Genomic DNA, 26,136 nt, shown 5'->3' on the forward strand with positions numbered 1-26,136 from the left:
TCAACTGATTATTCCAATCATCGCCATTTAGGGAGAAGCCCTAGATATGTGTCACCAGTGTGTGTGTGTGTGTTACCTTTGTCTGCCCACTTTCTACTTGAGTTTTATCTGCTGTTAAATTAAATCCAGAAAGAAATTGCAATGAAATAAGAACCAAATATTGTAAAGATTCAATTTATTGCGCTCTCACTTTTGCTCTAACCCTTTTATTAGTGAATCTCTTATCCCTACTTTCAGATAGGCAACATACCCGAACTTAGACTTGAAGTATGACTTTAATAAGATCTCCCAGTTCAAGAACAGCTGACGACGGGAGCTGTAGATTCAGGTGATAAATCTCTGTAGGTTCATCATCACGAGTGACCCCTTTCACATTGTTTTCCACGTCATTAAATTGTTATTATGAAAGCATTGATTTTAGCCACTGTAAGCCTGAATTTAGCATGCACATGGCGAGCTGTTGAACGCTGAAAACGAGAGCCTACACAGTTTTAACTTTGCCTCACCCCTCAACAGAGCTGAAATTTCATATGCCAGCTGTTGAGACAGAAACAAATATATGACAATTGATTTAGCAATCTGATCATAATTATGCACATTTACCTTTCTTACAAATCTTTGTTTTCCAAGTATTTTTCAAGGGTGTAAAGCTGCGATACACAATTCCAGGTTTCCAAGGATGCATGGGAAACTTGAGTAACCGCAGGTACAACACATGTTTACTCAGCTATGTTCAGGCAGAATATTTTGATAGCTTATCAAGAAGCCTGCCAATGCCAAAAACCTCTTACACTCTGCAGCTGCAAGGAGCGTCCAAATGTGATGGCAATCTCCAGCAGTTACACCCACACACAACATTTCTGACTACAACCAAAACCATTTTATGAATTTCTCACCAAAACATCAATTTGCTATGATTTGCTTCAGTTTAGTGAGCAGCCTGTAATTCTGGATTTGATTTTCTTCGCATATAATTCAGCAGAATCATCTTCAAAATAAGTGCTCAGTTAAAGCAATTACAGTTTCAACTGAAAAGAAACTTGTTAAAGTTACATTTTGGGGGTGGAAGTGCCACCTAGTTTTCAGAGAGACCTTCAAAGCATCTAGTTGAATGGACTGTATTCTCATCATGTCCCAGGATGCTGCTCTGTGGCAGACCTTACTGTCTGCAGAGATAGGTAAACAAAAAGAGGATTTCGTAAGTAGATCAATAAAGAATACAATTATTATTATCATGCAAGACACAATGTTTCTTGGAAGCTAACTACTGGTGCAAACAGCTCACAGTTTTCACTCTGCAGCATCCAAACAGACCCAGAAAATTCAAGTTAACTAGCAAGTTGACCTTTTATTTCACAACCATTAGTCAATAACTGCTGAAAGCAACTGATAGCTAATGCATCGAGCAGCAACACACACGCAAAATAAACCAAGACTGACTGCATGTGACAGCACATTACAACACAAACCCACACACATGAAAATATAAACATACCCTCCAGCACATTAAAACACACACACACACACACACACACACATACACGTCTCCTCCGTCTGCTGTGGCCATGATTAAGTAGGTCTCCAGACAGGCTGCTGAGGTAATGGTCCGTGCTCCCCTCCTCTCTTCCAGCTTCCTGGCGTGAATGCAAGCCAACATCCAGACTCAAACCATGACTTGACTCCATGTCCCGACTTGTCCTCTCCTCAGTCACTGACACGGCTCTCAGTCTCTGCTGTAAACCTCTCATGTAAGTCTGTCTTGCCTAAAAGACCACTAGGCCAGCAAATAAAACATATACAGTATATCAGTGATGTCCTAAACCGAACTCCAGGACCAGGATGGCTGCTGATCCAGGCCTTTTTTAATGGATTGGTATGAACTATACAAAGCACTATTCATTTCCAAGCCGCTATTCAACCACACCTCTTGTGTGTTTGAATGTCATTTGAACTTTAATGTTTTTCTCATGATGAGCACAAAGAAAGTCTACACGCTGTCCATAGTTTCTCCTGCTACAACAGATCCATACCAACACTTCTCTCTCCATAAATACTACAGAACAATGCATACTATATTACAGGGCATACCACAGCGTTTTAGCTGTGACACACACAATTATTGTTATTATTATTATGATATTTATCTCAAGTCAGATTTGTGCTCTTCATTATTTATTCTTTGATCAAATAGTTCCTGATCTAAATGATCAGTTTAGGTTGTATTTTATTTAAGCAAAGTTCTTGTATGGCTGATTGTGTTTCAACAACATTTAACATTTGTTTGAGAAAATATAAACAAGATTTCATTTAACAACAAAGTAAAGTATCAACCAAAAAAAAACGGGGTTTCATATTCGTATCAAAACACTTCAAAAGATGTCCAGTCCCTAATCAGGAAAAGGAGCACAAATCATGATCAGGATTTCAGAATATAAAGAAAAGGGTAAATATGTATTTATTACATGTGTACATCCTAAAAATATTTCATAAAACAAGCTAATTTAGTGAACACATGCAGCACCAATCGTCACAAAGGCCACCATGTTGCCTGCTACATTCACACCTCGGCTTAGTTTGCCAAAGAGAAGAGGAGCTCTGCATCAACTGGCTTATGGTTTTGCTGTTTAGTTCCTACACTTCCTGGGAAGCTCAGATCAGGGCTGAAGAAAACCTTTTCTGCATCGTGTAAGTCAGGTGTGCAGGACCACACAATGTTTCTGTGGCGGTGAGGAAAGACATTCGTGTATCCTTGGACGAATGGACGAAGGATTTTAGGGTTACGGTCTGTTGGACAGGAAACAAAATGCATTACTCAACACGTCAAATAAATTAATCATTTCATTAATCACTAAGGCGATAATTTCCAGCACAGCCCAAAATCCGTATCAGTTGTTTGAGGGTGAGGAAAACCCGTCAGGGAAAATTACTGCTCCTTTAAGCCTCACCACAACACACTCTATATCATCAGCCTACCATAATCCACCGCTGCAGACAGCTGCAGTGTCTACCACATGAGCACTATCCACACTGAGCTGTCTGTCTGTGGCTGCACTCCAGCTTTTCTTCCGAGCTGGTTAAATAGCACAGGTTGCCGCTGCCTCTCCGGGCTGTTTTAGAGAGGCGTGCTTGTGGGTGGCAGCGGTGCTTTCCATGCCCTTTAAGACACTCAGACATCATGCCTGCCGGGAATGTAAAATGCCATGATAATGCCACATTAGTGATTAATATACTACATCCACTAAAACCTAATGTGATGCATTGGGCTTTCAAATGTTGAGAAATGAAGGAGAGGGAGGACAGATTAGAAAGCACACAATCCTCCCAGATTGGAGACTGACAGTAGTCTTGTGCTGCTCTGCTGGCGAGAGCGAGGAGAATCCATGCAATAATCGGCCAGTGAAGTGCTGCGGCCACAGGTTGCGTGTAATGGCTAATTGCTCTTGCTGTAAACAGCCAGCACCATTACATTTGCAGTGCTGTTACAACAAGGCTCTGTTCAGAGGAATAGACGAGTGGCTAATTAGTGTCTGTGTGATGCAGAGCTCAGGGTCTGGCAGCTATAAGGTTTCACATTAAGCCTGAGAGTGTGATACGGTCCTCCCTGGCCCGCTGTGCTCCAGGGGTATTTATATATATATATAAATATAACTGAAGAATGGGGCGCGTGCAGGCCAGGCACACTGAGCTGATTCACTCTGGCAGACACTGATGTGGCTTGTCAGTGTGATCAATCAGCATTCAATCATGGTTGTAATCACACACAGCAAAACAAACACAGGCAAGGGGAAGTCCACTAATTCAAGTAAGCTGCATACATGATCTATCACCGAGATCACCACACCTTCTTAAGGCAATATGTTTAAAATCAATATCATGGGTATAGGGTATGTTAGGATGTGGTAGGAAGTGATAAAGCACCCAGATCCTGACACATCTCATCTCATGATTAATTAAATAATAAATGACGATAGATGACTAAACAATAGTCACATGATAGTATATTTAACAGTATTAAAAAGACGACATTTAGCCTTTGTTCTTTCAAAGTATAAAGTGGTTTTTATTTCAGGTGAGGTGACCCACATCTGCTGTTGAACACTGTGGGAAAAACCCTTAGAACTATTTTTTTCAATATGTCATGATATTGTAAATGTAGGGCAGGGTAATACTTACTGACACTGACACTGACACTAAAATGTCAAAAACTGTCAAGTACCACCGGATGTCTGGTCCGGTCCGAAATCTTTTTCTTTGATCTGAAAGTTCCTGATTTAAATCATGATTTTAACTTTAGAATGTATTTTATTTAAGTAAAGTTCTTATGCGGCTGCTTGTGTTTACACATTCACCATTTGAGAAGGCTGGCTTCCACACAGAGGCAGACCTGCTCACTTAGGCTGGAGTAGATACTGTGCTGAGCCATCGGTTAACTCTGCTGGTTTAGTATAGTTGTAGTACTACTAGTAGTAGTAGTAGTATATTAGTAAGTTTAGTAGAAACCCCATATTTCTCGAATTAAGGTGGTATTGGTGCTGAAACTCAGGAATCAAATCAGCACTAATATCAAAACATTTCAAACGTCTTCAAAAGTCTTTACGAGCGTAAAACAAAAGCATCAATATAACCCGAGTGATTCTGGATTTTTCAGGCTGAATTTATACAGATAATTCAGTGACAATACATTGGCCGATATTTTTTTTTTTTTTTTTACATAATAACAAACATTTCTGTAGTGCAATTGTTTTTAATGAAAAGATAAACAATTAAATTAAATTGGATTTTCTGGATTGTTCGGTTTGTAAAAGGTCTCTCTCTGCTGGAGCTGCATTCTGACCACTCAGCATCCTTGCAGAGAAGGAAGAAGGATTGAAAGAATCTCTAAACCGGGTGAAAGCAAGCGTTTGCATTGTTCACCAGTTACGCTTGAATGGGAGGCTTGAGATATGCCCTCCTTTCTGGCATCCTTGAACAAACAAGTGTACCAAAGTGCTTATTTGGGAAGAATCATGTTGCAGACGTGCTCACTTATGAACATAAACTAACGAGATGAGCAGTCTGCACATTTCAAAAATGCTAAAAAACTATCTGAGGCCACACATAATAATGCATATAGGTGGAAATGTGCACACTGATGCTGTTCCCCTCTTTTGCAGCGCTCTGCTCCAGTTCCATCAGTCACATCACACTGACTCCCGTGTCCCCACAATCCTCCCTACGGTCATTCATCACAATGTCAGTCAAACGCTGACTCGGGTCCCTGGAGTGTCATGGTAATGTGTATGTGTACTCATTCATGTATGCGTATATTTTGGTGTGGCTGTGTGTGTTTTGTCTGAATGCATGTGTCTGTGTGCATTCATGCATGCGTTTTTCTATTTTTGGGGGCCTGGTGTTTTGTTTTGTTTTTTCCCTCTCTCCCTTTCCTCTCTGAAGGCGCCGGAGATATGAAGGTGTGTCGCTGCAGTGACAGAGAGAGAAGAGACAGAGCGAGTCGACGGAGAGGAGTGGGGAGAAGTCAGGAGGAGCTCAGCGGCAGCAACAGGCAGAGGGCAAAGAGGATGACAGTGCCTTCTAGTAGCCTCTCTGTCAACATGATTATATTTGAACCCAGCTTGAGGTCAAAGGCGTGTCACACAACATGCAAGACGGTTACTAAGGGGAGTCAAATAGAGACTCATTGGGCTGCATGATAAGGCAGTGACAGGGCCAAGCTAGCTTTGCATTAACTCCCTGAAGATTCAACAGAGTGAAATTATGAAAATCACATGTTCTGGCAGACACGAGCAGGGAACTGCTCACTTGTGGCTTCGCAGCAGCTCACTGCAATATGAATCAGAGCTCCAGGGGAAGCATCGGTCTGAAGGCATGAATAGAAAATCACTACAGCCAACATGTGATCCACCGTTGTTGTTTTTCCAATTAGCGTCTCTGCATCGAGTATCTCTCAGGAAGAAACATGAGGATATCAATCCAACAGTAACAGACACAGACCTAGAAACTTGAATGTCTTAAAATTACACGCAGCTGAGGCGCAATAATGCTGCTTGTGCGCTCTGTTAACGACAACAGGGTCTACTCTCTATGAAATGAAGCGCTCATCAAAGGAGATCAGATCCCAGAGGCAGCTCCATAGCGCTGTGCACGCGTCACGGGTCAGTTCTGAATGCCGACAAACAAAAAGAACATCTTGTTAATACAGATCTATATCAGCTGCAATCTGTGCACAAGCTTTAAATAGAAAGTCAGGCTGCTCGTTAGCCAACAGACATGACCCTGTGCCATAATATATGGCTGTATGTAAGAACGAAGGGGGAAAAAAAGCTGATTGTTTCAGATATTTCAGTGCATTTTTCTTCTGTAGCAGGATGTCATTGATTTCCATTAATTTCTGTGCAATAATAAAGTCTATTGGCAGACTCTTAAAGCTTGCTGCTACAGTGAACATCAAGCCTGCATTATATTTTGTCAAAGTTAGGGTTGGGTTGCACTGCCACAGCCAGTTCTATCCAGGATCCGATGACTGTTCTGCGAAATACCTGGATTCATTAAACTCTGATACTAGAGCTGAAACGATAAGTCGATTCATCGTTTAGTCTATCGATAGGAAAATAATCGGAAACTGCCGTCCGGTTGATGTGCACTCTTTCACGCTGGCGTCTGTACTCAGCCAAAGGTTGATTGTGAGAGAAAAGATGCTTTCTTGTACCTCAATTAAAAAGTATCTGCCAATAGTACTGTAGTAGAGTACTGATCCGGAACCAGTGCTCTAATTTACCAAATTTAAAATGTATACCTCACTGCATCGGATGATTCTTACATAAGGTGAGGCCCAGGATGGCTTTAGGCTTGGCACTAAAAACTAAAATTGACAGCCAACACTCAATTTTGTACAACTATTAACGTAGAAACAGGATATCGGATCAGTGCATCTCTAAAAGAACCATCACTCTGCGACAATCTCATTTTTGGGAGCAGAAATCTCCCAGTTTTAAGGCCTACCATGTTGATAAACATTTTTATTTAGCTGAATCGGTTCTGAATCAGGACGTCCAGTATTTGCATTGAAATGAAAAATAAGGGTGTGAAAAGTTAGTACACAGCATCTGTAATTCGAACGTGTTAATGATGCTCATTTCATTTTCAGATTGTAGCTACAGGTTGTGAACCAAGTTTAAGTTTTCACTAAAAAAGTCAACAAAAAGGTGTTGAAGGTGTTATTTATAACTTGTGTTACCTGATTAAGATTCAGTTAAGGATTTGATAAGATTTGGATTCAATATGTTTCCATCAAAACCCCAACCCCAGTCATTGTTATATTATTATTATTATTATTATTATTATTATTATGACGTAATGCAGTGCAAAATCACTCTGCACTTAAACTGCATAACCAGGTAATAATATACAATAACAGTGCAACACCAACAAAGCAATGTAGACTTGATGTGATGGACTACACAACTCAACAGTCTGCCAACAGCAGAACAACAAAATAAATCCAAAACTCTAAAAGAGTACAGCTTGCATTTAAAAATGCTCTGCAGAAATGTTAAGTATACATTATTTGTGGTCGTGAGGTAAACCTTGCAAACACTCTGGTTTGGTCCAATAACAGCAGAAAAATCCTTCACAACACTTCACAACCCAAGACTTCTTAGAAGACCTAAAAAAGTTTTTTAACATCCTGTTTGTCATTGAAGAAAAGACAGACGGGATTTTTGTTCACAAGGTCGGTTTTCTCTGCAGAGAAACTAGGTTGTGTTATTAAAGATCCCTTTTCTAGCATTCGCATACTGTGTGCAGTGTTCGCTTCACCTACTCACTGATGGACTTAATTAGTCCGTAGTTAACCAGTCTGAGGGAGTCTGCATGCAACAAGTGGGTGTTCAGAATAGTGTTTTAGTGTCAAAACCAGCTTCTGCCAGAATTAGCTCGCTTTGATCTGCCAAAAGATTATTTGCTGAAACATAAAAGCCTTAAATTATCAGCAGTTTTATCAGCGCAACAAAATAGAGTGCATTTCACCAACATGACAACGCCTATCTCTGGTATTACAGTATTGACACAGGACAGGCTGCTACACTCAATACCAAGCCAAATAAAGGGAGACATTAAAACCAACAACCATCCACATAATGGTACATTTTGGCTGTGTTGTTCTGCTCTATCAGGAAATCCAGCAGGTACACACACATCTTTTGAATGTTCTGATTTGAAAGAAAACACCTTGGCTGGAGAAATAAAGAAAGTGGCTGAGGGATTTGGAGGAATTTACAATTCACTATGGACCAAGACAAAACAATTACTTTCCTTCACTGACTAAAACACTGTAGACCTGTTGCAGTAATGTATGTGCCAGTAAGCACAATGCTATTATGTGAAGGATGAGGACAACAACAAGGCAACAGCAGAGAATATATTTCAGAGTCAACCTGTGCAGCCAAACACGAGAGTCCCAAGGAGAAAACCCAGCAGGAGAAAACCCAGCAGGAGACTCCCAGCGTAGCAGCGTGGGAGGGAAAGAGCAGCTATCAGCATACATCAAGTCACTTCACTGGCAGAATAAAAGAAATAATCCATCTCTGGAAACTTCTCAGTCTCAGAACACGCAACACGAACACCTCACAAGCAGAGTCCTCTGAGTGCTAGGAGGCTGCAGAAAGGCTCTGACCCCAACTGATCCCAGACAAGAGCTGACATTTAAAAGAAGACATGAGTGCACTCACGGTTTTGAAGTCGCTGTGGCTGCACTCCTGGCCTTGGTAGCGGCAGTAGAGCATCATCTCTTTGAGGTCGTGGCCGACCCTTTCGATGAATTCCTTCATGCTGAACGCTTTGGGCCTGTAGGCGGTGAAGTTGGCTTTTTCCTGCAGGAAAGCCAGTACGTCGGGCTCAGCCAGGTGCGGCTGGGGTATGGTCAGGTGCACATCCAACAGGGCCAGCAGCTCTCCAGCATGGTACAGATCGTTGCGTGTGAGGCGGCTGAAGCGGTAGGAGTTGAGGTTACAAATGGTCACAGCGGGAAAGACCAGGCTGCTCGACACCACGGCGTCCAGGCTGGTCACATGAGGGTAGGAAAGGAAATAGGCCAGGCGCTCTGCACTCTCCAGGGCTAACAGTCCCAGGCAGGCCAGAAGAGCTGCAGCCCAGAGCAAGCGGCGCGCGCTGGGCTGACCATAAGGGAAGATGAAGCGCAGGCCATGCAGCGTGCTGGAGTGAGCGAAGGCCTGCCAGGAGGTGGGGTGCAGGCTTGAGCTCTCTTGGCTCCCCTGACTGCCGCAGGTCTCCTTCAGATCCATCATCAGCCCTCCAGCCCCTCAGCCAGGGAGCCCCCGGTGCACTCACACCTGCACAGACACAGAGGGAACGTCAATAAAAGACTGAAATTTACCGTCCATAATCCTATTGAGCATATTGATAGCTGGAGCTGGAGAGAAGAGAGAAGGGGAGGAACATGGAGGCACAAAAGAGGCAAAAACTGAGACCTGCAGCCACACGGACAGAAAACATGAAAAAACAACGCAAATTTAAATAAAAACTACAACTGACAAAGAAGTAGAAGTATGCACCAGGAAGCAAAGACCTCCACTACCCAAATAACCACTACAGAGAGTAAGAGACAGAGGAGAAAGATGCTCCCTCAGGGCATCCCTTCTCTCTCCACCTCCACTCTCAATGACTCCCTTGAGCTGAGAGTTAGTGTGGCTGCCAGCCTGCCTGTGGCTCCTGTTACACCCCCAACACACAAACGCACACACTCTACCCAAATCCCAAACTGCCCCCCCCCCTTCCCCTCCATCCTCTGTCGCCCTCTGTGACTGTTCGATTTCTTTGACAAAATTCCCAGAGGTAAGTCCTCTGTGACACCCGGAGCGAGAGGTGAGAGTCACTTAAAACGCGAGCCAATCAAAGACGCCTCTGTGTATTTAACGTCCGACTTATCTCCATTCAAAAACACATGCACTCACGCAGCAACTCTCTCATGCATGAGTGTGCACGCAGGTTGACACACACAAAAACGTCCAGGCTTCTCAGGATCTCCCGTGCACCCCCACCCCCCAACTAATGATAAGCCTAAGCACCTCTCTCGTTCAGCCTAGCGAGAAGACATCCAGCCGGCGCGAGTGTGTGTGTGTGTGAGTCTGAGAGTGCACGTGTGTGTTTGTACGTGTGTGTGTGTGTGTGTGAAAGAGAGAGAGAGACACACACAGACAGAGAGAGAAAGAGAGAGAAAGAGAGAGAGGGAAAGCCGTTGATGATCAGAGCCGCTGGTTAGTCTCGCACGCCGGTCCAAACTCCTCCCGTTTTCCTCTGGCCAGATACATCCGCTTTCCCTCCTCTTCCCAGCTCATCTGTGGCGGCGGCGAACAACAGTGGAGCTGGGAGAGACGGGAGGCGCACACACCAACACACATGCTCGCACAGAGAGAGAGAGAGAAAGAGGGAGGGAGGGGGGAGTAAGAGAGGGAGAGAGAGTAGGGAAGACGACGCTCTCCTTGCTTGCTCTCTCCACAGTAAAGTCTCTTATTGAATATGTTTCCTCCCTCTCCTCCTCCTCCTCCTCCTCCTCCAACACCGCCACCTTCGCTCTCATTTGTCTCTCAGCCTTTCATATTTCCACATCTCGTCACCGCAAACAGAGTGATGGATGGATGGATGCAAAACGGGAGGCTGTCGGAGAGACAGATAGTGGAGGGGAAAACAGTGGTGGTTGCTTGGCCGGGGAGGGGGGTGTATGTCATGGGAAGTGGAGCAGAAGTGGAGATGGAGGAGTAAAGGCGGGGAGATGTAGGTTGAAGGGAGGGACGAGGACAAAAATAAGATAGGAAAACTAAAAAAAGAGCAAGCAAGCGAAGAAGTGTGGTCACACTGTGTGCACGCCAATGTCACACAGAGGAAAGTAATTCAGACACATAACGTCACATGCACAGGAGAGGGATACAGATGTAAAGGGAATAATAAGTACACAGCGTGTTTGTCATGTGAAATAAAAGACTGAAATTGTGATACTATATCTGTAATTTGAGGAATTTTATCTTCGCGAGTAGCGGTGTGTTCATCAATCAAGGGAGAGAGAAAACTGCCAGTATGTGAAGAGATACGAGGAGACAGGAGGGAGGAAGGAAGTGAGGGAGAAATAAAATAAGTGTGAGGGTGTTAAAAGGTGGTAAAAGAAAACAGCTTCAGTGTCTATTTGGACTAAATGTAAATAGGAAGGTTGTCAACATGATCTCTGGCAATAAATCTGAATTTCACTTCATCAGTGTCAGCTGAAAGGAACATTAAAAGCTTTGGATAATGGCAGATATGGAGAGGAATAAAACTGAACAATACTGGATTTCTGTGGCTGATATCAACACTTGCATTTGAGAGTTTTTGTTTCAACAAACAAACAGATAACCAAAAACCAAAAATAAACCATCCATCATATACAGATGGAAACTGAATATTAAATTTTTATGAATAAAATTTACAAACTAACTAAATATATGTAGTATTCTATATAGGTGAGTATGTATTATAGGTGAGATAAGACAATAAGACTAAAATAGCAGTAAATTAATTGGTCTGTGATGTGGGCAAGCATATATTATGAATATTCAATCACTTCTTGATTCATTGTATTGATTTTTGTCAGCAGGAAATTGTCCTAGCCCTTACTTAATCCAATAAAAAATGCCTTTTTATAACTTGATCTTATTTGCCAACAAAGGCCAAGATACAACATGTGACGAGGTCAAATCAGCCTAACGGGCTCTAGGGAGTAAGTGACAGTAAAAGTCATACAGTCGTCATTTGAACGTATCAATCAGTGTGTCAGGCCTGGTACTGACAGGATGAAGGGCTGAACTACAAAGAAATCCACCCTGCACACACACACACGTTATGTTTGCTGTATCATATTGAGATTAACTATGATTATGTTCAAAAGAAGGTCACTAGCTGACACCACATCCATGCATTACACCTGCCTCATTTGCACATACACTAACAACAACATGCCAGTAACATGCCAGTGACATGCCATTAATCTGACATTTTTAATACGTCTCACAATTGAAACCTGGAATTAAGCAGCCAAGGTTTGTAGTGATGGCCAATTCAGGAATCAATAATTTACTCATAGTCTGACAAACAGCCGGGCAGTAAAGGTGGGCGGCTGACATTTTAAATTCTGGTTCATTTTTAGTGAAATCTCAACATGCACTTTGTTAATTAAGTGATTAAAAAAAAATGCGCTGCCCACATGAAACAGTCCTAAAAGTACACTTTCTAAGATAAAAAAAAAACTGTCACTATCTGAGTTTGAGGAGAGTTTAATTATGTCATGTTACATGAACTGAAATGTGAAAATATAATAACACTGACATATGAGCTGAATAAAGATTTAACCAGTAGTTCACGTAACCAAGTACATTTACGAGTAACCACATTACTGTACAAATTCGAGGTACTTGTACTTGTATACTTGAGTATTTCCATTGTATGTAACTTTATACTTCTACTCAACCAAATCAATTCCAAAAGAGGAAAATGCTGTACTTTTTAGTCAACTTTAGTCTGACAGCTTTGCTAACCAAATACTGATACATGCAGATTACTTCCTGTGCAGCGGCCATTTTTCTGCATAATGAGTACTTTTACTTTTGATACTTTTAAGTACATTAATGGATCTGAATACTTCCCCCACCGCTGGATTTAACTGTAGTACTCGATATTAAATCAGTATCGTCAGTCATTAAACATGAGGTTAATTCTTTCAACAAGCTTTAGCTACTTATTAGCTAACCGTTCCTTGCTGAACGCCATGTTAACGGTAATTTATGCTAATTTTCAGACAGTTAGCTAGCTAGGTAGCACGTTAATACGTAGTTAGCTAGCGAAATACACTTGTTTGTTCGGTATACAAAGATTGCATTTTATGTGTTTTATGAGTAAAAGTCAAATAAAAGTGAATTTCTGCTTCATATCCGTCGAAACATCCGCGTTAAGTGTTTGTTTTGATCATTAGCTCACCTGTCGCCTTCGCCAACCTCGTGGTTCTGCAGCAAATTGGTGCCGGCGGAGCTCCCTGTTGTAATCTCATCTATATACTAAATTCATCCTTCAGCCGTGTGCCATCCTGTTTGTAACGGTGCATTGGAAATAAGTCAAAGAGACGAAACTGTGGCGTTTTGTCGACAACCGCCGCCAGACGGCGCTGCGCGGTAAAATGGCGGAGGCGTAGATTCACTGCTGCAAAGTGTTTTTGTAGCCAAGAACATCACAACTACACTACATTTGTTTTGGACGTCCAGAAGTCAGTAAGCCTTTACTGTCAGTATTCTTACACACACACACATATATATATATATATATATATGTATAAGAGACTGTGTTATATATATCCATCACGTTGCACTTTCAGACTAAACACAGAAACCCACATTTATTAAAAGTTAAGAATGAGTATTTTATTTGAATTTTTCTGTCCGACACACACGGGAGGCTGCACCCACACACACTGTCAGTCGATCACAGTCTTTCTCCCAAGTGAAATTTGCTGTGGTCTCCGACAGCTGCAGGGTTTGCTGGTTTCTTAACAACTTAATTAAGCAAATCTCCCCTTTTTCCACTGAGGTAATGAGCGTAGTTTTACAGGGATTAAACAGTCTCCAGAGTTGAAAATATGGCATTTTGCTTCAGCAATCTTATCTGTCTTTTTTTTTTTCTTTTCATCCAGCCAATTTTACATCCACAGGATTATTAAAGACAGGAGCCTTGTTAGGCTCTTACCATACTCCTCTCCTTTTAATTTGCAAGGTATTAATGCTAAAACGTTTAGTGCAACATTCTGAAATATGAGTCTGAGTTTATTCTCTGTCACTGTGTAACGGCATACATTTGCCTTCTTGACTTGGATTAACATTGACAGCAGATGTTCCTTCACACAGCTGAGGTGTCAAAGCAAATGTAAACATGCAGATGAGTGACAAATTAAAGGAACCCCCCCCCCCCCCCCCCCAAAGAAGTGTCTTAGTGAGCTCACTGGGGGGCTACCAGAGCCACGATCTTGACATGGATCCTCCAAGTGAACATCATTCCTGCATAAAATATTCCCACATTTGGTGTTTAGGTGATGGTGCTGTGCTGGGACAGAGAGGGGAGATGGAGAGGGAGGTGGAATACATCAAGTTTGAGTGTCACAGTTTAGGCCTCAGTAATTGCTGAGCCATGAAAAAGCCCTCCAGAGTTTAATGGACCTGCACAGTTTTGAACTTGATGCTCTGATACACGACATAAAGCTGGTCTTTCAGCGGCAGACTGGAGATTAGACCTGGGCTCGTTCCAATCACCTGGAAGGTGATCTCTGTTAACTAGCACGTCATCCTCGGAAGCTCGGCAGCTAGCTGCAGCACGCCAGCTTCCAGCTTTCACATGTCACAATCCTGCAACGGGCACGTCTAACATGTCGCTCTGATGAGTGTTCGGTCGGGTGGAGATCTGGTGACTGTGAAGGCCACAGCAAATTATTCACGTCATTTTCATACTCATCAAACGGTTCAACGACTCCTCCTGAACCGTACGGAAGCATCTGCATTGGATATGTTTCTCTGCCAATTCTTTTCAGGGTTCTGCTTGTGTCACCCATCTGTATATATATATATATATATATATATATATAGACTATAATATATACATAGAATGCATTAAGGACACTACTGTGCAATGCTGTATTGAAAACCTCTTAAATCTAAAATCATTTTCACTATTTGTTTCATGTTTCTTTTAATTTTGAGGTTCAAAGGTCTCAATGAATGAAACAGCAGTTGACAACAACAATATTACTTCATGGTCCATTTAGTAGCTGTTCTGGTGCTTTCAATCATATCACATGATCTTTATCAGCAGTAGCTGGTAAATGGGCCTTCAAGTTAAATAGTTTTGTGTTGTTTCTAAAGTCAAGAACGACCTCTGAAACGACACGCAGATGAGACGCCACTCAAGTGCTCTGAATTCAATGAGCATCATGTGATATGACCGAAAGCTCCAGGTGAGATGGTTTTGTCAGCCAATATTACAAACTTTCATGGTTAAACTTTCACTTTTGGACCCATTTCTCAGATATTTACATATTTGGCAGAACTTAATACAGTTATATTGCACGTCACCTGTTGGCATTAGTGTGAATAACTTGTTTATTAGTGTCGGTTTTTATGCTGCTTTGCCTCCTTAGCTTCTATTGTGCCAAAATAAAAGCATGTTTGAGTCTTTTACCATGAAGTTAGATTGGCATCAACCACTACACTAGAGGCTGAACTTGGTAAAAAAAAAAGATGATGCTGGATATTTCAGGCCTCTCTATCCAAATCTCTGAGAGTTAGCGGTACTTTACATCAGAGATGAGAAAGTTCTCTTTCCTCGTGGGACATCTAAACCCAAATAAACCACACATAAGAATCCTTTTTTTTTTTGCATTTATTTGGGCCAGTAGGCACTTCTTATACTATATGCACGACGAGACTGAAAGAGTAATTACACTTTCTGACTATTTTAATGGATGGTGAAAGATAATAAGCTCTTACCAGGAGATAATTAGGAAGTGTAAGTACCAGAGTTGCTGAGACTGGCCACGGTTGATTGTTACCTCTGGCGAGAGGCGATTGACGTTGAAGGGCAAATTATTCCAAGACTGTGAGCAACAGCGGCAGACTTGCTGGAACCGAGCCCCCCCCACCCCTCTCCCTCTTTGTAAAGGTCTTAATTGGTGGATGTGCAGATAAGGGAAGGAGGAACCCCTCTGCACATACACATAAAGATAGACGGTTTCAAAGAGGCTTGTTCTGGTCAAATTAAGTTTCCCTCCAATTAAGAGTTTTATCATCAGGGCTCTTAATGGGTTGTTGGATGCCTGTTCGCTCTCATAAGCTCATGAACTTGACTAATGATGTCCACTAGGACCTGAGCTGCCAACAAGGGTGTTGAATGCTACCCCCTGCTGGTATTAAGACTACTGTAACATGCACTACGTACATGCACTAATACGCTGCAGTGGCTCCAAACTTTACTTGTAACCTTTCATCACAGGTGATGGCGTGAGTGAATTAAAGAGACAGTATCAGTATTTCAAGACAATTTAGAAACAAATTTAACATAATTTTGTGTAACATTAATATTTATCCTTTTAATTATCTAGTGCAGCGGCTCCCTCTCCCTCCACTCTGAAGTAAAAATAATCAATGTGAGATTCTGACTTTTGGCTAAACACCCACAAATCAAGGTTGGTCTACCCAAAATGACAAAAAAAAAAAGCAAATCTACATGCAGTTATTTTTGGATTTGAGATTGTCGTTTGAGATTTCTGCCACCACCACCGACACAATGGAGGTTTGTGCTGCTTAAAACATAAAATAAAAAAAACCTACGTTTAAAAAATTCAACAGCAACATGTCTCTCTAGAAACACTGCCCCAGTTACTCTGGATAATCCACTGAACACACTGTCAACACTTCTCATTTATCTGCAGTATAAAAGTAGCTTCACTGAAAACACAGTGAAGGGTGTGGATTATCCACAGTAACCAGGATACTGTCATGTTGCTGCTGAACTGTTTTAATGTCATTTCCCGGTGATTTGAGCACCGCAGATTAAGTTGAGAGACTCAAAACATGGACAAATAAAACCAAAACAGTCTGCAAGGCTAGATATCACCAGGGCTGAGAGAGAAACCCGGGTGAACTGTCCCTTTAAGTGTCTTAAATGCCACATTGAGTTCACAATGATGGACTCGTAGCCCGTTTTATAAACTTCCCCGTTTTGGGAGCATAACAAGGCTATGATTCCCACACTGTTCTCCCCAAATGGATGTAAACGCGACCGTGTTTAAGCTGAACGTCAGCCCTCGTAGCCATTGTTCAGTATCATTTAAGATCAAACGTGCAGGAGTGAAATGTGCCACCGTCTGCACACGTACAGACTGCACTGTAAACCCAACTTATAACAGCCAAACAGCAAAAAGCATTTGGGATGACAGAAAAGGCGACCTATTTCATCATCCCCATTCTCCCTCTTTTGAACATAAACCAGGCAATTTAAGCAGCTGCATTATACAGAAAATGACAAAGAGGCAGAGGATTAACCTGAATCTGTTACAGGGAGGCAGGGTAGTGGAGGAGTCTGGATCTGGGGCTCAGATCCTGTTGGGAAAGCCTCCATAAGAGCCTGTTAGTCACAGTGCGACTCCACCCTGATGCTCTGGCTCTCTGCAGACAGGGCTGAGTAAACACTTTTTGGTCAGGGAAAACCACATGGGACCATGAAACTACTTCCCTGCAATCCCTGCCCCGAAAACCTCTGGCACACCTCTTAATGCATGGTAAGCAAGCCCGGGTCGCAGTTCATCCACTCCACTCTGCGGCTCACAGAAAGAGACACGGCTGAAAATGGAGGGCAAGACAAAAACTAACAGGGAAATGCAGCAGACAAAGAAGCCTCACCTCGCTCTCATTTAGCATAATTAGAAATTCAATGCTGTGTAGATTAGTCCTCCATTTCAAGGTCACTGAAGCAAAGCGCAACAATGGATAAGAATGAAAGAAAAGTCAGGGGATTGCATCCTTAATACACACACACACACACTAGACTAATTACAGTCTATAATATAAGACGTGACGCTGAAATCAAGCACAGCTGATTTTTAGAGCTTTGTAATTAATTGATGAGCATGTGTCGGCTTCGAGTGACTGCTTCTTATAACACATCAATCATCAGCGATGCGTAGCAATGACACAGTAACGGCAAATGAACTCTATTCTCTGTGGTATTTATGAACTGGATATCGAACACAGGTTTTACAACAAGTTCTTCAGTGGTCAGAGAGTTGTGATTTTAAAGAGGTGATGTGAGGAAAACAAAAAAAGGATAACATCTTTAGTGTCAGCCAGCCGTGAAATAACCGAGGCCAGTGGGGGCAGTCTGTACAGAGGGTTTGCTGATGTAACGTTACATCAAAAGCTGTAGGTGTCCTCAGGTAACGCTCCCAGGAGTTCATCCAGGTCGTCATCTGCGCAACAGACAGACACAGAAACATTAAAAAAAAAACAGTGTGCAACTCACTCAATTCAACTGACAAAACCTGTCGAGAATTCGTTTTGCAAAGTAAAAAAGTGATTCATTTATTTTCATGGAAATAAATGATCCCAACAGTTTGTTATGGGACAGTAGACAGCACAGAGGCCTCAACCATTCGGCTGTTTGTTGACAGAATAAAAGGTACTTTCGAGCCGTGTGTTTATCTGAACAACGCTCGATCACTCATACGACTGATCAACTTCACCATGGACTGCAAAAATATTACACTTACGTTCAGAAAGCTAATCAGCTCTCGTTTAGAAGATCAATTGACACTTAAGTTGTAAGAAGTCTACGGGCTGGCTTTCTGCCCGAAAACGCTGTCATGTTTATTAAAGACCAAGAACTAAATAGTTGGATGGATGAAAAATGGTTGGAATATATGAGCACTGAAGGACTGATGGAAAGATTATATTTGTTGTAGCCATTTCTCTATTGTGGCTAAAAATGCTGAACCTGGCTCGTCTTTATGTTTCATACCATTACTCCATGAAAAGTAATGAGTTGGCGGCTGATCAGACTAATTCAGGCTCTGCTGCATCTATTTTTGTGATGTTTTACTGACTGAATAAGAAAAACAAACAAAAAAACAAACCTTAATCAAAATGAAAACACTGGTTAGCTGCAGCTCCAGTGCAGAACAATGCAATCAGGAGCCTCTTTGTTTTGCTGACGTTAGACTGGGTTCAGGTCAGCGAGCCAAATGTTAATGTCTCCAAACAGTGCTGCTGCTTTTATTCAGCAAATCTTCATTTTACTGGAGTCTGACACTCTGCAAACCCAGGATGTGACTGGAATTAATCTTTCTCTCTCATCACAAGTGTTATTACATACGAGGGGTCCCACCTGCATCCCAGCCTCCTGAGTCATGCGGTGCTGGGTTCCCTCCAGGCTCTTGGGAGCCTCTGCTGGAGCCGGCTCTGGTGTCCGCTGGGGTTTGAGGGTCTTTGCCTCCCTCTGAGCATTTTCCCCCCTCTTGTCCCTCGTCATCCTCCTCCTCAAACACCAGGTGCATCCGAGACACGGGCTCCCGGAGGACGCCACGAGACCGAGCGGGTGACGCCAACGTCGGCTCCTGGATAGAAAGAAAGAGTTTTGAGGGGACAGCTGACAGGTTGACAGAGCAGATTTAGTATTTGTTGGAACTGTGCTATTCTTATTTCCAGCTGACGGTCGTGCTGCTCACCAGGACGAGCGGAGGGAGCTGAGTGGAGGACATACTGACCCCATCAGGGGCGTAGATCCTCAGCAGGTTGTTGGGGGTCACGTTCAGGTAATGGTTACGATGGGAGGGTGAAAACACACCCACCTGTCCAACGAGTGAGCACAGACGGAGGACAAACACCATAAATGGGTCAGAAACCACTAAACGTTTAGGTGAAGCTCAAACACTAAACTGCGGCTTCCATCACGGGTGAAATTAAAGTTTAAAGAAATGGCAGCGGCGAGTTTTACCTGTTTGAGCAGCAGAACAGCTCCGACCTTCAGCTCCTCCTCTCTGTCCTCGAGGAGACGCCGATGTACTGTCCCCTGAATCTCCCCTTCAGTCGAAAACATTATGAGCAGAACAATGAGAGAAATTAGCAGGAGGTCATTTAAAAACAAGCAATAGTTGCAAGATGTTACAGCTGACGGTGTTATTGCATTTTTAAATTAAACTCCACCTACAATAGTATATGTCAATAATGGAGAAACATAACATAGCATTAAAATAAACAACATGAACCCCTTTATCCTCTTCAAATCTAGACTCTCCCTTTAAAAGAGTACTCCACCGGTTTAGCATTGCACTCCCAAAATTGATGCAGCAGAACCAGAGGTGTGTAGGCTTGCATTGCCGTCTCTGTGAGGATGAATTTCAGTTTTAAACCATCGTAGTGAGGACATTTCTGCATCATGAGGACATTCGCCGGTCCTCACTACTTCAAAAGGACTGTTTGAAGGTTAAGACTTGGTTTTAAGGTTAAGGTAGGAATGCGGTTAGGCATTTAGCTCTGGTGGTTAGGGGCTGGGGAATGCAATACGTCACAAGCATAGAGAGACAAATGTGTGTGTCTGTACTCTATATAATACCAGAAAATAGTGACAAATGTGCACAACTTTCCCAAAGCCCAAGATGACACCTTCAAATTGCTTATTTTAAAAAGGAAAATAAAAAATTCTCACATTTAAGAAGCAGGAAGCAGAAAATGTTCAGTATTTGCACTTGATAAATAACTTAAAGCATTCATTTTCCCTCCGGTGGATTAATCTTTTCAACACTACTGCGTACTGTAGTCACCAACAGGCTGACAGCAGCGTCTGCTGGAGAGAAAGCTGCAAACCTTTCAGCAGGTGGGAGGCACATTACTGACAGAACGTTCCCTGGTGGTGTCAGAAGCACTTAATACCCACCCACTGCTGATGCCAATCTACTGCAATTGAATCACTAATAAGCACTTAAGTCCGGTGTTGAGTACAACATCCACTCCTGAGTGTTAACAATCAGTGCACCTCATGTGGCTGCTCTCTGGGGGCCATGGCAACCGGCTCAGCTTGGAGGTGGATCAGACAAAAAGGTGATGGGAACTGCACTGAGTGTATCCAGATTAAAATTTGATATTAAAATTTGCCCTAATATACATGTATGTGTGTGTTTGTGTGTGTGTAATCAAGCATGTTACTGCGACTCTGACCTCTGACCTCGCACCATGTGGAGCTCAATCAGGCGAGTTGTCAGTGAGCAAATGTCAAATGTGAAGCAAACAGCTTAAAGCTCCCCGACACTCTCTCTTTTATTCACCATCATTTCACACTCTTCTTCTTTTGAGCCTGGAGCGCTCTGACCGTCTCCACGATGTCACAGTTATTCACCGTGCACGTCACGCTGCAAACAGACACACATCTGCACAATGAGCCAGCTCGATCATGATGAGAGCGTCCACTACCTGTCGGGTCTTTAAACACAGCCTTGGCGTCAGCGTGTGTGTGGATGATGCTCTTCAGCAGCACGGCCATGTTGGGCACCTTGTTTTTGGCCAGCTGTTTCAGCGCAGCCTGCAGTGGTGAGGGAAAACAAACATCACATCACCTGCTGAATCAGATCATCGAGTATAGACTCAGTGGTGCATGTGGACTCAGGTTAGCTTGCATCGCTTTCCACCCATATTCCTGTCCTGTGTGAACATTTCTAGAGCTGTAACGACGACTGTAGAGGCTGATTAATCGACGAATTGATAGTCAGAAAATGAACCTGCACCCATTTTGATAATCAGTTCATCTTTTTAGTAATTCTTCAAGCAAAAGTGCTTTAAGTTTCTTAAATGTAAGGATTTGAAACTGAATATTTTGGAATTTTGGACTGAAAAGGCTGTTTTACAGACAAAATGATCATTTGTTTATTGGAGAAAATAATCAGCAAATTAAAATCTAAAATAAAATAACTGTTTAAGTCCTAAACATTTAACTCGAGCTGGGATCGCATCAATTTTTCAATGATACTGTGACATATATACTGAGAACATGGAATTGGAATATTGATCTGTTGAATACTTTATTCATTAACATATTGTCCAAATATATCGCTCGATTAAATGTCTCTCTCCATCAGCACCACCTCTCCAGCTTGGTGGAGATGCGCTGATGTCAATACATACACAGCGGTGAGTGTTTACTGTTGGGATCATCCGCTCTCCCCGCTGCATTAGATGTAACATGTTATTGTTCAGTCAACAGAAGTGGGGAGGGGTGTGTGTTAATTTGTTTATTCATGCAAACAGGGATTTGGGGAAGCTGAGGTTCATGTAAACAGCTTAACCTGAATGAGCTTAGCCAGCGTCCTGCCAGTGACGCAGCGCATGTACATGGAGCCCGAGTGAACAGCCACGACACAAACCAACGCGTTTAAGTGCTCCCAATGACTGCCACTCAAAACACTGGTAAGTTATTCCACAGAGGTCGACACGCAGAGAGAGAGCAGAGTCTCCATTAGAGTGACTGATGAGTGATCATACTGTTTATAATTACAAAACACCTCCAGAACAGCTCCTTCATTTGTCCTGATTATGCCAATAGACCTCCAGCAGCGACACACAGTCCGTTACGATGGAAAAAACAAATCAGCTTGACCTAAAAATAAATGTGATGCTTGAATTGAGAGGAAATGGGAAACAGTTTGAGTCGTTGTTTGTAACTGAACAACAAAAAGAGGTGTAACGGTCACTGGAGATCACCTTTCGAAGCACCATGACGACGCTGTAGGAGTGCAGGAAGCACGAGGGGTTCCTATCGTCCAATCCCATCTCTGCCTTCATCGCTGCCCAGGCGCCGCCGCTGAACTCGTCTTCCTCAGTCTGTGAGCTGGAGCCCTTAAAACCACATCAATCAGTTTACACACTCAAAGACGTACAGTTACTGTGCTGATAAGTTGGTTTATGTTTTTACTATACATGTTTTATCCTCTTTACAGCGCTCAGATGGTCACTGCGGCTCTGCTGCAATCTGAAAATTAATTTCACATCGGAGGACTTCAAGGTCTGCAATATAAAGAAATAAACATGCATCCTGGAATGTTTGGGAAATCAAAACCCAGCTCCTCTGTTCCACATAAAAAAAAACATGGAAATGTGCTTCTTGTCTTAATATTTTGACAAACACACATGCATCCAGTTCCTGTGCTCACTTATCCCAACACTGTGTGTAGTTCAGTGTAGGAGGTGACGAGCAGCAGCTACAAGGAGGAGAAGTATGTGGAACTTTCTACAGAAGTGTTGCTAGCTAGTCCCAGCTTCTCCAGTGAGGTTATTTGCTGGTTTTCTTTGTCTTCAATGATATTAAACAAAACATTTTAGGTTGAGACCAAACAATTAATCAAGAAAATAATCCATAATGAAGACAATCGTTAGTTGCAGCACTAGATTACGTGATTCTATGCCTCTGTGTTTTTATTACCTGGCTCGGCAACCGGGCCACAACACCGTGAGCAGGAGTCTGAGGGACAGAAACCACGATGTCGTCCAGGCTCTGACCCTGCGGCTGGGAGAGAAGAACTGCATTGTTACATGGCTGCATGTTTAGTCATTTCTGACCAAACGGACGATGAAGGTGAGACTACGTGTGATTTGACTGCTGCTGCTTTCATTTCAAAGGATGCAACATCAGCAACCAGGCAGATACAAACAGATGTAAGTTATTTCTGCATGCAGAGGCAGAGCACCAGCGCTGGATGAGACTAACCTGCTGTGGCAGGAGTCCAGCAGGACCGGGGAAGCGTCGGGTCCTGGGCCGGTGAGGCTCAGAGCGAGACCTCTTCTTAGGAAGCTTATTGGAGGCAGATACCAACTGGACCAGGCGATTGGTGAGGACCGGTGTGCGAAGGGGATGAGGGCTGGAGGAGATCACAGACGGGGAGGCAGAGGGCGCTGGGGAGACTGTCTCAAAGAGGCCTCGGCCCTGAGGGGAGGGTACTGGAGTTGCCCATGGTCTCTGTGGCTGCTGGGGTCTGTTAAGTGTCCTGGAAATGGGGCTGGGGGCAGGAGAAGATGCTCTAAGGCCAGGGAAAACACTTGGACTCTGTGGAGGGGCTGCCCGGAAAGCAGGACGGGGATTTGGAGATTGCAGAAGAAGAGTGGGGGGGGTCCGAGGAGGTAGGTTATAACCGGATGACCCAGAAGCCTGGCGTGCAGTGCTGAGCTCTCTCAAGCTCCGATCAGGTCGCGCCTGAATCCCTCCACAGGTCGGAGGTCGCAGAGTTTTGGCTGGAGATGCAGGATCGACCGCGGGCGCAGGAGGTTGAAGCGACTCCCCCATCTGGCGGTCACACTCATCCAGGTCTGCCAGGTCAACGTCCCAATCATCAAAATCATCCTGAGCCACGCAGGGCTTCAGCGGCCCCTCAGTGTTCGCACGACTCTGTTGTGATGCCAAATTAGGCGGAGAGTTATTCAGCGCGGGAGGACGGTGGGAGCGAGGCTGAGCGGTGGAGCAGAGCTGTCTCAAACCCACAGTAACAGTTTGTCCAGCAGCAGTGTGCGTGCTGCTGCTTGATGCTGTGCCATTACACGGGGCAGCTGATCTCTCTCCAGTTTGCTGAAGGCAATTTTTCTCCGGCTCTATGAGAGCAACAGAGGAGGCCCGCAGCGTGCAAGATGACACAGCAGCTGCCACATCGGCTGGTCCAGACGCTGAGCGGACAACCCAGTCTGTCCCCAGCAGGTCCTGGGAAACACACACACACACACACACACACACACACACACACACACACACAGGCAGAAACAGTGTGAGAGAGGGGGAACAGAAGGAGGATCATTATGTTACAGAAAGTGAGCTGCCCGCACTGATAGTTAAGTAACAGTTGAAATCAGGTGTGTTTGAGGCTGCTGGGAATCACCTCATCATCAAAGTCCTCGCCAATGCTGAACAGGCCACTTAATTTGCAGGTCTGTAACAAACGTAACAACACACTGATGAAATGTCCTCACGGCATGTGCAGCAATACACGTCCGGATGCGGTTTAGCAGGTGAAGATGTCCTAATAAACTAGAGAACTGGTCATAAACAGCTGCGTTACTTGTGTGCAGTGACCGTCTTGTTAGCATGTGTTAGCTTAGTTAGCGCAGACTGTTATTAGTTTGCTGGACTGGTTCACTTACCATCGCTGTCAGGAGATATCGCGATGAAATCCGTATTTGATCAGTTTGGACAGGTACACCAAACTTACTGAGACACTGGGTGTCATTTAGTGGCGGTGTTTGAATATAATTTGTTGTTTTTACGACAGATTTACTTTGACAAACAGGCGCAGCTAGCCAGCGAGCTACATGAGAACTTTAGGTGGGCTGCTGCTGCTGCTTGGTACCGCGCCTCCACGTTCAAACACGACGTAATGACGTAAGAACTGTTTTTACAAAGAGTGCTGAAGCAGAGCGAGATGATTCACTGCTAATCACGTCCGATCCCGCATTACAGGTAGTTTCCTATCTGTTTGATTTTGGCAAAACTACGCCGTATTTACTGTGTTTTCCTGTATTCTTATGCTAAATTGAAATTATTATAACTCCTAGTAGTGGTTAATACGTGGAATTAATAGGGGCTTCGATGAAGAGACTACAAAAGTCAGTGTGGGTTAACTAAATGCCATAACTAGCTATATATTAAGAACATATACACTAAAACCCTAAAATAAAGGAAAAGGAGACGGCAGACAGTCAACCACCCGCTGTTTGAGCACTACACTAATTAAAATGTGCCACCGCAAATCACATCACCATCAAAAGTGAGTGGACTCCCAGCACTCCCAGCACACCGACCACACCTGTGACAGGAGGCCACCACCAGCCGCAGCACAAGAGACAAAGAGGCCCCTATAACCCCTATACCGTGTAAAATCAAACTTAACAACACTAAAAACGATAAGATACTGAAACTAAAACAATACTAAAATAAACAACAGTTGGTGCTCCCAGTTTGGCTGTTTGAAAATGGGATTGTTGTCTGTATACATTATACAAGTACTTTTCTGTCTCAGCCCATTTAGTCCTTAAAATTGTTTCCCCTGACCAGCTTTTCCACACGTACAGTTTCATACATGCTCATAAAATGCATCATAAAAAATAAAAGTTGTGATCTTTAATTGATCTTCAATTACAATTCCTCATCAAACAGGTCTGCTTTGAACTGGTTTGGGATACAGTCTATCTTGACATTTCTGGGATCTTTGGTTTCAGTGTCTGCTTTGTGGACATACAGGATCAATACTGTCGCTTGGTGGCCATTTTGGGTAATACAAGTATCAGCTTGCATTCTGATCTATTAATAACTAGCGCTGAAGTTGTATTTGAGGAACAATCTTGTGACTGTGTCCACAAAGAAAGGGCATTTAATCTGGAGTTTTCCTTATATTAATATTAATATTTCACACAAAAGAGCAGCCTGACTGATTTCAATGATGAAAGTTTTTACTTGACCTCTGCTGGGACTCTGGGACTCACCGCAGCCCCAGTGAAGGGTGAGTTAAAGCTGTTGACATTTCTCTGAACTGTACAG

At 43.2% G+C, this 26,136-nt stretch overlaps 2 protein-coding genes across 2 annotated transcripts in view; both read right to left on the minus strand.

Moving 5' to 3' along the window:
• asic2 (acid-sensing (proton-gated) ion channel 2) overlaps positions 1-9,299 on the minus strand; it is a 280,573-nt gene extending 271,274 nt beyond the window's left edge. Inside the window, exon 1 of the mRNA XM_070922749.1 lies at positions 8,727-9,299. Coding sequence (XP_070778850.1) covers positions 8,727-9,299 — 573 coding nt within the window. The remainder of the gene's footprint in view (positions 1-8,726) is intronic.
• Positions 9,300-17,804: 8,505 nt separating this feature from the next.
• hrob (homologous recombination factor with OB-fold) lies at positions 17,805-24,689 on the minus strand. Its single transcript, XM_070922998.1, has 10 exons — positions 24,662-24,689; positions 24,482-24,567; positions 23,326-24,306; positions 23,041-23,124; positions 22,323-22,457; positions 21,039-21,147; positions 19,567-19,652; positions 19,298-19,420; positions 18,958-19,186; positions 17,805-18,043 (listed from the first exon to the last, which is right to left on the minus strand). Exons 1-10 carry the CDS (start codon positions 24,687-24,689, stop codon positions 17,988-17,990), a joined length of 1,917 nt encoding a protein of 638 aa, XP_070779099.1. The 3' UTR covers positions 17,805-17,987.
• Between the last annotated feature and the right edge of the window lie 1,447 nt (positions 24,690-26,136).

Source organism: Enoplosus armatus, chromosome 17, assembly GCF_043641665.1.
Source record: "Enoplosus armatus isolate fEnoArm2 chromosome 17, fEnoArm2.hap1, whole genome shotgun sequence".
NCBI lineage: Eukaryota > Metazoa > Chordata > Actinopteri > Centrarchiformes > Enoplosidae > Enoplosus > Enoplosus armatus.

What these genes read in the sequence shown, in the direction of transcription:
- hrob (XM_070922998.1), bottom strand. Translation starts at nt 24,689, where the DNA reads ATGCTAACAAGACGGTCACTGCACACAA. An exon ending in AAGACGGTCACTGCACACAA is followed by an intron (nt 24,568 to 24,661) that starts GTAACGCAGCTG and finishes ACATGCCGTGAG; the next exon opens with GACATTTCATCAGTGTGTTG. An exon ending in GCGAGGACTTTGATGATGAG is followed by an intron (nt 24,307 to 24,481) that starts GTGATTCCCAGC and finishes TGTGTTTCCCAG; the next exon opens with GACCTGCTGGGGACAGACTG.